Raw genomic sequence first — 16,290 nt, 5'->3', positions numbered from 1 at the left:
TCAAGTAAACAATCTAACCTTACACCTAAATAGTTTCTTTACTAGAGAAAGAAGAACAAACAAAACCCAAAGTTAGCAGAAGGAAAGAAATCATAAAGATCAGAGCAGGAATAAATGAAATAGAAACAAAGAAAACAATAGCAAAGATCAATAAAACTAAAAGTTGGTTCTTTGAGAAGATAAACAAAATTGATAAGCCATTAGCCAGACTCATCAAGAAAAAGAGGGAGAGGACTCAAATCAATAAAATCAGAAATGAACAAGGAGAAGTTACAACAGACACCGCAGAAATACAAAGCATCCTAAGAGACTACTACAAGCAACTTTATGCCAATAAAATGGACAACCTGGAAGAAATGGACAAATTCTTAGAAAGGTATAACCTTCCAAGACTGAATCAGGAAGAAACAGAAAATATGAACAGACCAATCACAAGTAATGAAATTGAAACTGTGATTAAAAATCTTCCAACAAACAAAAGTCCAGGACCAGATGGCTTCACAGGTGAATTCTATCAAACATTTAGAGAAGAGCTAACACCCATCCTTCTCAAACTCTTCCAAAAAATTGCAGAGGAAGGAACACTCCCAAACTCATTCTATGAGGCCACCATCACCCTGATACCAAAACCAGACAAAGACACTACAAAAAAAGAAAATTACAGACCAATATCACTGATGAATATAGATGCAAAAATCCTCAACAAAATACTAGCAAACAGAATCCAACAACACATTAAAAGGATCATACACCACGATCAAGTGGGATTTATCCCAGGGATGCAAGGATTCTTCAATATACGCAAATCAATCAATGTGATACACCATATTAACAAATTGAAGAATAAAAACCATATGATCATCTCAATAGATGCAGAAAAAGCTTTTGACAAAATTCAACACCCATTTCTGATAAAAACTCTCCAGAAAGTGGGCATAGAGGGAACCTACCTCAACATAATAAAGGCCATATATGACAAACCCACAGCCAACATTGTCCTCAATGGTGAAAAACTGAAAGCATTTCCTCTAAGATCAGGAACGAGACAAGGATGTCCACTCTCACCACTATTATTCAACATAGTTCTGGAAGTCCTAGCCACGGCAATCAGAGAAGAAAAAGAAATAAAAGGAATACAAATTGGAAAAGAAGAAGTAAAACTGTCACTGTTTGCGGATGACATGATACTATACATAGAGAATCCTAAAACTGCCACCAGAAAACTGCTAGAGCTAATTAATGAATATGGTAAAGTTGCAGGATACAAAATTAATGCACAGAAATCTCTTGCATTCCTATACACTAATGATGAAAAATCTGAAAGAGAAATTTTGGAAACACTCCCATTTACCATTGCAACAAAAAGAATAAAATACCTAGGAATAAACCTACCTAGGGAGACAAAAGACCTGTATGCAGAAAACTATAAGACACTGATGAAAGAAATTAAAGATGATACCAACAGATGGAGAGATATACCATGTTCTTGGATTGGAAGAATCAACATTGTGAAAATGACTATACTACCCAAAGCAATCTACAGATTCAATGCAATCCCTATCAAATTACCAATGGCATTTTTTACGGAGCTAGAACAAATCATCTTAAAATTTGTATGGAGACACAAAAGACCCCGAATAGCCAAAGCAGTCTTGAGGCAAAAAAATGGAGCTGGAGGAATCAGACTCCCTGACTTCAGACTATACTACAAAGCTACAGTAATCAAGACAATATGGTACTGGCACAAAAACAGAAACATAGATCAATGGAACAAGATAGAAAGCCCAGAGATTAACCCACGCACCTATGGTCAACTAATCTATGACAAAGGAGGCAAAGATATACAATGGAGAAAAGACAGTCTCTTCAATAAGTGGTGCTGGGAAAACTGGACAGCTACATGTAAAAGAATGAAATTAGAATACTCCCTAACACCATACACAAAAATAAACTCAAAATGGATTAGAGACCTAAATATAAGACTGGACACTATAAAACTCTTAGAGGAAAACATAGGAAGAACACTCTTTGACATAAATCACAGCAAGATCTTTTTTGATCCACCTCCTAGAGTAATGGAAATAAAAACAAAAATAAACAAGTGGGACCTAATGAAACTTCAAAGCTTTTGCACAGCAAAGGAAACCATAAACAAGACGAAAAGACAACCCTCAGAATGGGAGAGAATATTTGCAAATGAATCAACGGACAAAGGATTAATCTCCAAAATATATAAACAGCTCATTCAGCTCAATATCAAAGAAACAAACACCCCAATCCAAAAATGGGCAGAAGACCTAAATAGACATTTCTCCAAAGAAGACATACAGACGGCCACGAAGCACATGAAAAGATGCTCAACATCACTAATTATTAGAGAAATGCAAATCAAAACTACAATGAGGTATCACCTCACTCCTGTTAGAATGGGCATCATCAGAAAATCTACAAACAACAAATGCTGGAGAGGGTGTGGAGAAAAGGGAACCCTCTTGCACTGTTGGTGGGAATGTAAATTGATACAGCCACTATGGAGAACAATATGGAGGTTCCTTAAAAAACTAAAAATAGAATTACCATATGACCCAGCAATCCCACTACTGGGCATATACCCAGAGAAAACCGTAATTCAAAAAGACACATGCGGGCTTCCCTGGTGGCGCAGTGGTTGAGAATCTGCCTGCCAATGCAGGGGACACGGGTTCGAGCCCTGGTCTGGGAAGATCCCACATGCCGCGGAGCGACTGGGCCCGTGAGCCACAATTACTGAGCCTGCGCGTCTGGAGCCTGTGCTCCACAACAAGAGAGGCCGCGATAGTGAGAGGCCCGCGCACTGCGATGAAGAATGGCCCCCACTTGCTGCAACTGGAGAAAGCCCTCACACAGAAACGAAGACCCAACACAGCCATAAATACATAAATAAATAAATAAAATATATAAAAAAAAAAAAAAAAAAAAAAAAAGACACATGCACCCGAATGTTCATTGCAGCACTATTTACAATAGCCAGGTCATGGAAGCAACCTAAATGCCCATCGACAGACGAATGGATAAAGAAGATGTGGTACATATATACAATGGAATATTACTCAGCCATAAAAAGGAACGAAATTGAGTCATTTGTTGAGACGTGGATGGATCTAGAGACTGTCATACAGAGTGAAGTAAGTCAGAAAGAGAGAAACAAATATCGTATATTAATGCATGTATGTGGAACCTAAAAAAATGGTACAGATGAGCCAGTTTGCAGGGCAGAAGTTGAGACACAGATGTAGAGAATGGACATATGGACACCAAGGGGGGAAAACTGCGGTGAGGTGGGGATGGTGGTGTGCTGAATTGGGCGATTGGGATTGACATGTATACACTGATGTGTATAAAATTGATGCCTAATAAGAATCTGCAGTATAAAAAAACATAAACAAAACAAGTAATGCTAAACTTTCATTGGGTTATTTGTATGGAAATATGTTAATATAAATGTTTCAGACATTACATGAAATTTCTAAAAATCTTATATTTGTATTTGTATGGATATATGTATGGAAATATGTTAATATAAATGTTTCAGACATTACATGAAATTTCTAAAAATCTTATATTTGTATTTGTATGGAAATATGTTAATATAAATGTTTCAGACATTAAAAAAAAAAAAATGTGGCTACTAGAAAATTAAAAATTACACATGTGGCTCTAAAAAAAAAAAAAAAAAAAAAAAAAAAAACTGTGATTAAAGAACTCCCAACAAAATACCGGGACCAGATGGCTTCACAGGTGAATTCTACCAAACATTTAGAGAAGAGCTAACACCCATCGTTCTCAAACTCTTCCAAAAAATTGCAGAGGAAGGAACACTCCCAAACTCATTCTATGAGGCCACCATCACCCTGATATGAAAACCAGACAAAGATACAACAAAAAAAAAAAAGAAAGAAAATTAAAGGCCAATATCACTGATGAACGTAGATGCAAAAATCCTCCACAAAATACTAGCACACCAAATCCAACAATACATTAAAAGGATCATACACCATGATCAAGTGGGATTTATCCCAGGGATACAAGGGTTTTTCAGTATCCGCAAATCAATCAGTGTGATACACCGCATCAACAAATTGAAGAATAAAAACTATATGATCTGGGCATCCCTGGTGGCACAGTGGTTGAGAGCCTGCCTGCCAATGCAAGGGACACGGGTTCGAGCCCTGGTTTGGGAAGATCCCACATGCCGCGGAGCAACTGGGCCCGTGAGCCACAACTACTGAGCCTGCGCGTCTGGAGCCTGTGCTCCACAACAAGAGAGGCCGCGATAGTGAGAGGCCCGCGCACCACAATGAAGAGCGGCCCCTACTTGCCACAACTAGAGAAAGCCCTCGCACAGAAACGAAGACCCAACACAGCCATAAATAAACAAAAATAAATTAAAAAAACAAAACAAAAAAAAAACTATATGATCATCTCAATAGATGCAGAAAAAGCTTTTGACAAAGTTCAACACCCATCTATGATTTTTAAAATCTCCAGAAAGTGGGCACAGAGGGAACATACCTCAACATAATAAAGGCCATATATGACGAACCTACAGCTAAAATCATTCCCAACAGTGAAAAACTGAAAGCATTTCCTGTAAGATCAGGACAAGGATGTCCACTCTCATCACTTTTATTCAACATAATTTTGGAAGTCCTAGCCACAGCAATCAGAGAAGAAAAAGAAATAAAGGGAATCCAAATTGGAAAAAAGAAGTAAAACTGCCACTGATTGCAGATAACATGATACTATACATAGAAAATCCTAAAGATGATACCAGAAAACTACTAGAGCTCATCAATGAAATTGGTAAAGTTGCAGGATACAAAATAAATACAGAGAAATCTGTTGCATTTCTGTACACTAACAACGAAAGGTCAGAAAGAGAAATTAAAGAAACAATCCCACTTACCATCACATCAAAAAGAATAAAATACCTAGGAATAAACCTACCTAAGAAGGCAAAGGATCTGTACTCTGAAAACTGTGACACTGATGAAAGAAATTGAAGATGACACAAACAGATGGAAAGATATACCATGTTCTTGGATTGGAAGAATCAAGTGTCAAAATGACTATACTACCCAAGGCAATCTACAGATTCAGTGCAATCCCTATCAGATTACCAATGGCATTTTTCATAGGACTAGAACAAAAACATTTAAAATTTGTATAGACACACAACAGACCCTGAATAGCCAAAGCAATCTTTTTTTTAAATTTATTTATTTATTCATTTATTTAATTTTTGGCTGCATTGGGTCTTCACTGCTGCACGCGGGTTTCCTCTAGTTGCTGAGAGCGGGGACTACTCTTCGTTGCAGTGCGCAGGCTTCTCACTGCGGTGGCTCCTCTTGTTGCAGAGCACGGGCTCTAGGCACGTGGACTTCAGTAGTTGTGGCGCACGGGCTTAGTTGCTCCACGGCATGTGGGATCTTTCCGGACCAGGGCTCGAACCTGTGTCCCCTGCATTGGCAGGCAGATTCTTAACCACTGCACCACCAGGGAAGCCCCAAAGCAATCTTGAGAAAGATAAACAGAGCTGGAGGAATCAGGCTCCCAGGTTTCAGACTATACTACAAAGCTACAGTCATCAAAACAGTATGGTACTGGCACAAAAACAGAAATATAGATCAACGGAACAGGATAGAAAGCCCAGAAACAGACCCACACAACTATAGTCAATTAATCTACAACAAAGGAGGCAAGACTATATAATTAAGAAAAGACAATCTCTTCAAAAAATGGTGCTGGGGAAACTGGACAGCTACATGTAAAAAAATGAAATTAGAACATTCTTTAACACCATACACAAAGATAAACTCAAAATGGATTAAAGACCTAAATCTAAGACCAGATATTATAAAACTCTTAGAGGAAGATACAGGCAGAACACTCTTTGACATAAATTGCAGCAATATCTTTTTCATTCCGTCTCCTACAATAATGGAAATGAAATCAAAAATAAACAACTGGGACCTAATTAAACTCAAAAGATTTTGCACAGCAAAGGAAACCATAAACAAAAGGACAACCCACAGAATGGGAGAAAATATTTGCAAACAATGCGACCAACAAGGGATTAATCTCCAAAATTTACAAACAGCTCATGCGGGTCAATATTGAAAAAAACAAACAACCCAATCATAAAATGGGCAGAACACCTAAATAGACATTTCTCCAAAGAAGACATACAGATGGCCAGGAAGCACATGAAAAGAGGCTCAAGATCTCTAATTATTAGAGAAATGCAAATCAAGACTACAATGAGATATCACCTCACACCCGTCAGAATGGCCATTATCAAAAAGTCTACAAACGATAAATGGTGGAGAGGGTGTGGAGAAAAGGGAACCCTCCTACACTGTTGGTGGGAATGTAAATTGGTACAGACACTATGGAGAACAGTATGGATGTTCTTTAAGAAACTGAAAACAGAGCTACCATATGATCCAGCAATCCCACTCCTGGGCATATATCCAGGGAAAAATGGTTCGAAAGGATACATGCACCCCATTGTTCATTGCAGCGCTGTTTACAATAGCCAAGACATGGAAACATTCATCTGTGCATTGACAGATGAATGGATAAAGAAGATGTGGTACATATATACAAGGGAATATTACTCAGCCATTAAAAAGAATGAAATAATGCCATTTGCAGCAACATGGATGGACCTGGAGATTATCATGCTAAGTGGAGTAAGTCAGACAAAGACAAATATCATATGATATCGCTTATATGCGGAATCCAGAAAAAATGATACAAACAAACTTATTTACAAAGCAGAGACAGATTCACAGATTTAGTGAACAAACTTACGGTTACCAGAGGGGAAGTATGGAGGGGAGGGATAGATTGGGAATTTGGGATTGACTGGTACACACTGCTATATTTAAAATAGATAACCAACAAGGACCTACTGTGTAACACAGGGAAGGAACTCTGCTCAATACTCTGTAATAACCTAAATGGGAAAAGAATTTGAAAAAGAATAGATACATGTATATGTATAACTGAATCACTCTCTGTACACCTGAAACTAACACAACATTGTTAATCAACTATACTCTAAATTTTAAAAAAATCTCTCCAGGTATTCTCATAGCTAGGTGTCTTAGCAGAGTTGACACACTTGACAGTTGTAGTCAGAATTCCTATATCTGGAATGTGCAGACCAGTAAATACTTCCTTCTTCCTCTCTCTTCCCCCAAGCCTATATGGAATATTGCCTTTGTCTGGGTATGTTATACAACGTGCTGTCACATCCTGACTTTGTACTTTCAGAGGTTATCCTTGCACAAGATAAAATGATGCAACCAGTTAGAGAAAAGAATAACGTGGAATCTTGCAATTAGCTATTTCTTGGATTCCCTAGATAACTAGCAGAAGAGAGATTTTAAGCTCTTAAGCCTATCTTAGTGAAATAAAGACTTCATTCCTAGATATGCAGGAAAAAGTGAAACTGGGGAAACAAAATGAACTCAAATGTCCAAGCATAATGTTAATTATTATATTTTAATTTTTCCGTTTATTAAAAATTCCTCAGCCATCACTTAAAAAAAATAGTAAAAGCTTTGGGTTTAAGGAAAAATGGCAAAGGGTAGGAAAAAGGCCAATTAAAATTACTATAACTCAACAGAAATTGTTACTTTCTTGATTTGTTTTATTACTCATAACTATGAAAGAAAACAGGTCATATACCATAATTGTGCCTACGTTAAAAGTTTTTTTATAAAATTGTTCTATTTGTTTCCTAAGTCTTGTTGGGAATCGTTAACTCAATATCATAATATTAATTCTATAGCTCCCAGATTTTAAAAGTGTAAGGAATTCCATTAATCATGATTAAAATTGTCATCTTGTAATGCCCCAAGAAATTTGTCCTTTTTGAAGAAAGACATTAAAATACAAGTAGTTTAGTTTGTAATTTTGCCTAGTCATTCTGTTTGTGTAAGGTCTGAATTGCTTTAAGGTAACTCATATAAGGCAACTGGCTACTAATCAATGCCTTTCTTTTCATTTGAAGTGTTTCCTTCAGGGAAATTGTGGTGAGTCTACTATCCCATCAAGTGTTACTCCAGAACTTATATGATATCTTGTTAGAAGAGTTTGTCAAAGGCCCCTCTCCTGGGGAGGAGAAGATCCAAGTACCAGAAACCAAGCTGGCTGGCTTCCTCAGATACATCTCCATGCAGAACTTGGCCGTCATCTTTGACCTGCTGTTGGACTCCTACAGGACGGCCAGAGAGTTTGACACCAGCCCTGGGCTGAAGTGCCTGCTGAAGAAAGTGTCTGGCATCGGGGGCGCTGCCAACCTCTACCGCCAGTCTGCCATGAGTTTTAACATTTATTTCCATGCGCTGGTCTGTGCTGTTCTCAGCAACCAAGAAACCATCACTGCTGAGCAAGTGAAGAAGGTCCTTTTTGAGGACGATGAGAGGAGCACAGATTCCTCCCAGCAGTGTTCATCAGAAGATGAAGACATTTTTGAGGAGACCGCCCAGGTGAGCCCCCCTAGAGGCAAGGAGAAGAGGCAGTGGAGGGCTCGGATGCCCTCACTCAGTGTCCAGCCCGTCAGCAACGCCGACTGGGTGTGGCTGGTCAAGAGGCTTCACAAGCTGTGCATGGAGCTGTGTAATAACTACATCCAGATGCACTTGGACCTGGAAAACAGTATGGAGGAGGCACCGATCTTCAAGAGCGACCCTTTCTTCATCCTTCCCTCCTTCCAATCTGAGTCATCCACCCCGTCCACTGGGGGCTTCTCGGGGAAAGACACGCCTTCCGAGGATGACCGCAGTCAGAGCCGGGATCACGCGGGCGAGCCGCTGAGCCTGAGGGGGACCAGCGGGGAAATGCTACTGCTGCCCCCGAGCCCCAGGGTGGAGAAGAAGGACCCCAGCCGCAAGAAGGAGTGGTGGGAGAACGCCGGCAACAAAATCTACACCATGGCGGCCGACAAGACCATCTCAAAGCTGATGACCGAGTACAAGAAGAGGAAACAACAGCATAACCTGCCCGCCTTCCCCAAAGAGGTCAAGGTGGAGAAGAAGGGAGAGCCACTGGGGCCCAGGGGCCAAGGCTCCCCGCTGCTCCAGCGGCCCCAGCACCTGATGGACCAGGGGCAGATGAGGCACTCCTTCAGCGCTGGCCCCGAGCTGCTGCGCCAGGAGAAGAGGCCCCGCTCGGGCTCCACTGGCAGCTCCCGCAGTGTCTCCGCAAGGGACGCCGAAGCCCAGATCCAGGTGGGTACCCGCCCCCCCCCGCCCCCCCCCGCCCCCCGCCTGAGGATGCAAAGGTCCACAGCCGGCCATGCAGGAGGGAAGCTGGGTATCAGTGACGCACCTGTGCCCCTCAGGGAGCACTCAGACACGTTATGAGCCTCCAAAGTCAGGGGACTGCCTGCCCCTAAGACATAGGATCCATCAGCATATCCTTGTGAAACTGAAATTGTATTCTCATATAATTTCAGGAATTGTTTTTATGGGTTATAACAGATACTACTGAGAATTAGGAACCCACCTGTGTAAATAAGATGATGCCAAAGCTTAGAAAATGGATGGACTTAAACCCAGGACTCAATGCCAGTTAATCATTTGAAGATAGCCCTGAAGCAATTCTGTAGTTATGAAGAATTAGGTAAAGGGAAAAGGCAAAGTGCATGTTATGTGGTTATTCCAATGAATTGTTTTTCTAGCCCATCCTGAGCACATAAAAATTCTCAATTTCAGAGTGTTCCTATTCTTTTATATAATTAATATTTGCAATTCTATGGTACCTCCCAAAAATGAGCTTGAGAAGTAAAGAAGAGGGGCACTGTTTCATTCAATTTAAGAAAAGATGAGATGGGAAAAGAAAGATAGAGGGATCTAAACTCGTGGAGAGCCCTTTAAAAGTTTGGATGTTTATTTTAAGTTGTAGATTCCTGTTGCAGGCATAGTAACATAGGAGCTCTTGGGCCCTAGGATTCTATGGACCTATACAGGAATGTATTCTTAGAATGAACATAAATTTGGAATTAGTATGAATCTTGCAAGATACTTTTTTCCTCTGATGTATCTTGAACATAGAACTAAACTTCATAGTTCAGAATCCACAAAAATCATCTTAGACTGTATTTGTAAAAGTATCCAGTCAAACTGAGATGTAAGGTTATTCTTTAACAGATGACCTTCTTGACAAATAACAAATCTTAATTGCTTTTTCATGTCTTGGAGATTTGCTTATGATTTCAAAAGTTACCCTAAATTAAGGTAGAACTATTCCAAGTTTTCTAGACATTAGAGAGACTGCTGATTAAAAATGTCATATGGCCTGTGAAAATCTCATCATGAGAAGGCAAGAGAGTTTTTAAAAATCTGAGGAGTAAGATATTTGTATTTTGTAAAAGTTGGAAATAATGTATTCCTAATGTGAAATGAGTCTCTGCTAGTCCTTTTATATATATATATATATATATATATATATATATATGAACTTAAACTGATGTTTTATTATAAGTGCATTAAATTAGTAAAGACTACATTTATTGAAGCCTAAAGCCTGAGAAAACTCATTTGCATATTAGCCACACTTAAGAGTACAAATGAAACCACTGGAGAAAACTGCTAATTCTCTTAATTCCTTTCTCTTAGGCATGGACCAACATGGTGCTAACAGTTCTCAATCAGATTCAGATCCTTCCAGACCAGACCTTCACAGCACTCCAGCCAGCAGTGTTCCCATGCATCAGCCAGCTGACCTGTCACGTGACTGACATCAGAGTTCGCCAGGCTGTGAGAGAATGGCTCGGCAGAGTGGGCCGTGTCTATGACATCATTGTGTAGAAGACTCACATTTCATTCCCAAGGAAATACACTAGGAGGGTTTAGAGTATGTCTGCCAATCCAGCTGATAGCATTTTCCCCCCCACCAGCCCCAGTGACTCAGAGAACACCCAGTTGCTCCCTAACTAATCAGCATCGGGGCCATTCTGGATACTAAGGTTGTATCTGGATGACACAAGTGAAACTCTAAATTTGCACATAATTTCAGAAGACTCTACATTCCTTGACACATTTCTAAATCTTATTTCCCATTGCTTTTGCCTGCAATATTATCCCCAAATGAGTCACTTTTAAGGGCCACTCCTTTGAAAACATTACATTGATCCATCATTTTAAAAAATGCAGTAGCTAAAGAAATATCTGCTGGTTAAGTCAAGCTGATGTACACATAGACATCTAGTACCAGACATGATTAATTGGAGGAAGATTTATATTATGATTATGAGTTCGACAGGGAAGAAAACAGTTGGAGAAATGTATTCTTGGGTGTCATAATCAAGAAAGGGATGACTTACTTCCTCTGTAACTCTGTAAAATATTCCAGAACATTTCAAAATTGTTCCTAAGTTGTCAAGATTTTCTGGTTGGTATTTGCCAACTTCCTCATGTAAGGTACTATTGTGCCTTCACTTCCCTACTTCTAAAGGAAGGAAATTCTTTCATGGCAGGATTTTAAGTCTGTGGCATGGCAGCCTTTGCCACATAGTACTCAGTGGTATTGGCTGATACAGATAGTGCCAAATGACTTAAGACCGCCACCCTGACTGTCCCAATAGTCTTTGCTTTTGTTCCCAACGCAAAAATGAAAAGGGAAAGAAAAAATGGTGCCTTAGTTCCTTGTTGCACACACATTTCTATGCTCCACAATTATCTGAACATAAGGTATAACATTTTGTCTTTAAGAAAATAAAACAACTCATTTTATATCAACACCCTTGGAAGAAAGGAACTCAAGAATTCACCGTCCAATAAACAGACTTCTCAGGGAAGGGAGCAGGAAGTGTGGGGTTAGGGAGACAGCTGGAAGGGGTGGGAAAGGAGGTGATGGTGAAATCATTTTAAATCTGAAAATATTAGACAACAATCGTATGAAATTATGGTGTCGTTCATACACACTCTAGTCTCAGAAGAAAATAAAACTATAGGAGAAAAGGACACAGAATGAAGTTTAGGAAATGAAGCTTTTCAGTTTAAAATATTTCTCCTCTCTGGCAAGTAGATTTGCCGTCTGTTTGAGGTCTTTTAATTCAGGCATATTTTAAGCAGATATTTATTTTCCTAATTATTCCTAGAAAATTAATTTGGAATCTTTATCTTATTATTTACAGTATATTTAATATTTATTAAATTATAATAGTGACTGAAACTCCTCAGTCAAGCCCACTCATACACATTCTAAAGAGTCAGTTGCTAAGACATACATTTTAATTTTCCCAGCTCCTTAAAATTATTCGTAATTGAAAATATTATCCCTGAAACATCAACTCTTAAGTGTGGAAGTAAGGATTTAAAACTGACAGCTTTATTCAGTGCTGGTATTTGTAAACTTTGTCTTCCTTGGGAATATATAACTATCTACAAGGTTAAGAGGAAGACAGGGTTCCCTGATTTATTTAGGCAATCTAAAAGAAAGAACCTTATCATTCGCTATGCCATCTGGAGCACCACAGAATTCAGAAGATGTTTTTCCAGTTCCACAAAACACTCTTTGCCTTCGGTTTTTGCTCATTAGACAATAATGCAAGTTTAGAAACAGATCAACAATTTGATGTTAACAAGCAATGAATCATTGGGATAGCAATGAGTTGGTTCTATACTTTAGATTCTTTATATTTTGTAAGTAGAATTGAAAGTTGGGTAGATCCTTTTTTTTTTTTTTTTAAACAAAAGCAGTACACCATTGTTGTTTTGTTTCTTTTTGTAGTTCATCTAAGGTTCATTTCCTTTTGAGGCTTGAGTATTCCACAATTTACGGGGGTGGGGGGAGCTTCAGCAAAGCAGAGTATTATCAAATCAGAGTAATTACAAAATGTTTATATCTAGCAACTTTTTATAAAGTATAAAAATTCAAAGGAAGCCAGTCTCAATTTATGAAGGTCATGTCCTGGAAGTTGTTAACTGTTTAGAAGTCAGAATTCATTGTCTTGACAGATTCTCTATTGTGGGATTCATGGCTAGCTTATGAAAACAAGTTTACCCCATTCTGTATTCAAACACTGCTCTAGTACCAGCCTAATTATGGATCCCAAGAATAAAAGATAAGAGGATGTACATCGTTCTTTACCTACAATTTTGTCAGAGGGTTTTGGTCCCTTCCCGTCATCTTTTCTGTAGACCACCCCTCCGGCCCACAGCAGTCTTCAACCCACCTCCATTCCCAACACACTCTGTGCATCACATCCATGTCAGATTTCAGCTGGAAAATTAGCTAAGTCACAGTAATACTTCTCAGAGGTATTTGCAGTTTTCAAAAAGGACATTGCTTGATGCAAATAATCTCCGAGGAATAGTACACTTCAGGTCACAGCGAAGTCAGTCAAATCTTCCCAGGGGTGGAGAAGAAAGGGACATATGTAAAAACCCTTAGTAGATGAGTGGTCCCTCCCCACACTGCCCCATCAGTCCCTCACTCTTCCTGGTGTGTCCATTTCTGCCTTTCCGCATCTCTTCTTTCATTCCCTCCCATGGTCTCTGAAAGACCAAGGTCAAGACAAGCCTTTGTAGTTACAATAGCTATTACCATATATTTTCAGATCTAAGCAGAATAAGATTTTTATTGCTTTTAGTTGCCTGTATTTACTGCCAAAAGTGTGTTACCCTCTGGTTGAGATTTATTCTTTTTCTAATATTTTGGTAAAGTGTTCATCTTTTCCAAAGTGAGGAAGCACCCTAGAAAACTCAAAGTGCAAAAGAATTCCTGACTGAATAGCCCAGCCAAGTACACCACGCTCTGCAACAGATTTCTCCTTGCCATAGGAGGACTTAGATTTGATGGAGGGCTAATAAATTGTTCATAGGATCTCTCACCTCTTGCATCTCCTGATCAGCTTTGACAGATGCTCAGGCTGTCTCTTTACACCCTCTTGTCATCTCTCCCCTTATGATTATTTTCCTGCCTTCTCCATCAATACAAAACTAGGGCAACTTTTACCACTTTTAGGCCATTTAATGACTGACCAAGGCAGATGCTAACATATAAAACAGCTCAGACTAATCAAACATGACAAAATGTTATCATAATTCCAAAGTACCTTTAAATTGAAACTTCTTGGTACAGCGATCACTAGGCTTTGTTGTTGCTGTTCTTGTTGTTCCAAGGAGAGGGCTTATACAGAGTCAGTTGAGAGAGTCAAATAGCCTTAACTATAAGAAGGTAATGCAATTATATAATAGATATTTTTGACTTCCCCAAATACATCATAGTATTGCTTATGTAGGAAAGTTTTCTTTCTCAGAAAGAAAAATCCATTTGTGTCAGTCCTATCAAACTAAGCAAAATGAAGACCTCTGTTTGGAGCTGATAACAATAGCAAGAGGTTACAAACAGCAGGGGGGGAAGGTGACATCACTGAGTGCCTCTGAGAATGTGGACCTTTACCTACTTACCATATTTAATTCCCACAATAACATTGTGAAACAGGTATTGTTGTCCTCATTTTTTCAGATGAGGCTGCAGACCCAGAGAGGTTCAGAAACTTGCCCAAGATAACCCATAAATGGCAAAGTTGGTTGCAAAAGAGATGTTCCTGAATTCAAAGGCCAGGCTCTCTCTACCATACCATGTCTAAGTGCACAGTGTAAACACTTCAGTGTTTCAAGGAATTAAACAGTTAAAATGAGTTGAAGATATTACATTGATGTCCCTGTCTATAATGTTATGGGGATTTTACAGTAGGGTTAAAAGAAAAAGATAGTGTTTAGGCATAGTAAGGTCATATATAACATAAAAATATTATGTTTGAAAATAAAGAAAACAAAATCTAAACTTTAGTCTTAAAGCAGATCCTCAGTGGTAATTTAGGAAACTTACCAAATTAGGTGGAAATGATGGAATAATATTGTCCATGGCCAGCTATTATGTGGAAAAACATGACAGTCTGTGTCTGGAATGACAGGAACAATTTGTTGACCTTTACCAATTACCATTTAATCACTCAGAATAAAGTGCCCTGCAGCCAACAGTGCCTCTTTACTTGCTTCCCCTGGAAGTATATAGGACTAAATTGTAGGTCATCATCAAACTTTGGGAATATGCAAAATAAATGACCATTTTTCAAAATGCACATTCTCTGAAGAAGAAGCAACTGGTCAGACAAGATTGCTTAAAGATTCAGGTACTGAGGGCATCAGGTCAATATCTATAGTAACCATGTGCCATGACACCTAAATATTTCTACTTGCCTTGTAGACAAGGAAACAGGCAGAAGGAAAAATCCAACATAATGCATTAAGTGAATGACAGAACTTACATCTGCTTGGGTACCATTTAGGAAGATTTAGTGTGGCCTTAAAAAAGCAAAAGAATATTTTTAAGCACTTTTTATTGAATATATGAGCTTGTTTATGGCAAGAATTATGAAATTGGGTAAAGAAGTCATTTATAATTATGCCTCATCCAAAAAAAATGTGTTCTCCTTCACGAGTTCAGCAATCTAGAAAACTTTGTCTCTGTCTTTCGTGAGATCCCTTTCCTCTGGCTGTATTGTAATATTTGTATTTGATGTGGAAGTAACTAATAACTTAATTAAGGTTTTGGATTAAAACACCATTTAGATTTCCAAAATACAATTATTACTTCAGGGAAGATAGACTAAAAAAAAAAATCATCCCCTGGGATAATGTAGGAGAAACTTACTTAAGAACAATGCCTAATTTCCTTGTAAAGAGGGGAAGTACTTATCAATTGAAGAACAACCCACTACCACACTGCTAGCACCATCCAAAACCTTTCCCCTCTATCTTTGTGTGATAATGCAAGGGGGGTCTAGGGAGGAGAGACTAGCTAGCTGGCCATCTTAGTGACACAACTGCAGTCAACTTCTGCTGAATTCCATCCAATTACAGTCCTTCTAGCCTTTTCAACTACCAAAAAGTGTTTGTACTGTTAATTCCTATCCTGGAAGTTCAAGTAGTGGTCGTCTAGTATCTTTTGACGTTAGAACAGTAGTTGTCAAACTTCAGCACATATCAGAGTCACCTGGAGGTCTTGTTAAGGCACAGATTGCTGGTCCGGAGCCCAGAGTATCTGATTCAGTAGGCCTAGAAATCTGCATTTCTAACAAGTTCCCAGATGAGGCCAGTGCTGCTGGTCTGGGGACCACACTTTGAGGACCAATACCTGGAAAAAATTTCTAACTACTCCCTTTAAGGTCAGCCTGACTTATCAAGCACTAGAGAAAAACTGAACTTCACCTTGGGCAGACAACTT

At 39.0% G+C, this 16,290-nt stretch overlaps 1 protein-coding gene across 3 annotated transcripts in view; it reads left to right on the top strand.

The window, feature by feature from the left end:
- The window catches only part of ARFGEF3 (ARFGEF family member 3), a 201,635-nt gene extending 189,542 nt beyond the window's left edge, over positions 1 to 12,093 (top strand). For all 3 annotated transcript variants that reach the window (XM_059941111.1, XM_059941110.1, XM_059941113.1), the window contains 2 exons: positions 8,063 to 9,281; positions 10,671 to 12,093. In XM_059941111.1, coding sequence (XP_059797094.1) covers positions 8,063 to 9,281; positions 10,671 to 10,862 — 1,411 coding nt within the window. In that variant the 3' untranslated portion in view covers positions 10,863 to 12,093. The remainder of the gene's footprint in view (positions 1 to 8,062; positions 9,282 to 10,670) is intronic.
- The last annotated feature ends 4,197 nt before the right edge of the window (positions 12,094 to 16,290 follow it).

The sequence above is a fragment of the Balaenoptera ricei genome, chromosome 12, assembly GCF_028023285.1.
Source record: "Balaenoptera ricei isolate mBalRic1 chromosome 12, mBalRic1.hap2, whole genome shotgun sequence".
Taxonomy (NCBI): Eukaryota; Metazoa; Chordata; class Mammalia; order Artiodactyla; family Balaenopteridae; genus Balaenoptera; species Balaenoptera ricei.
The sequence above is the reverse complement of the archived record's forward strand: the minus strand, read 5'-3'. Positions and strand labels throughout refer to the sequence as shown.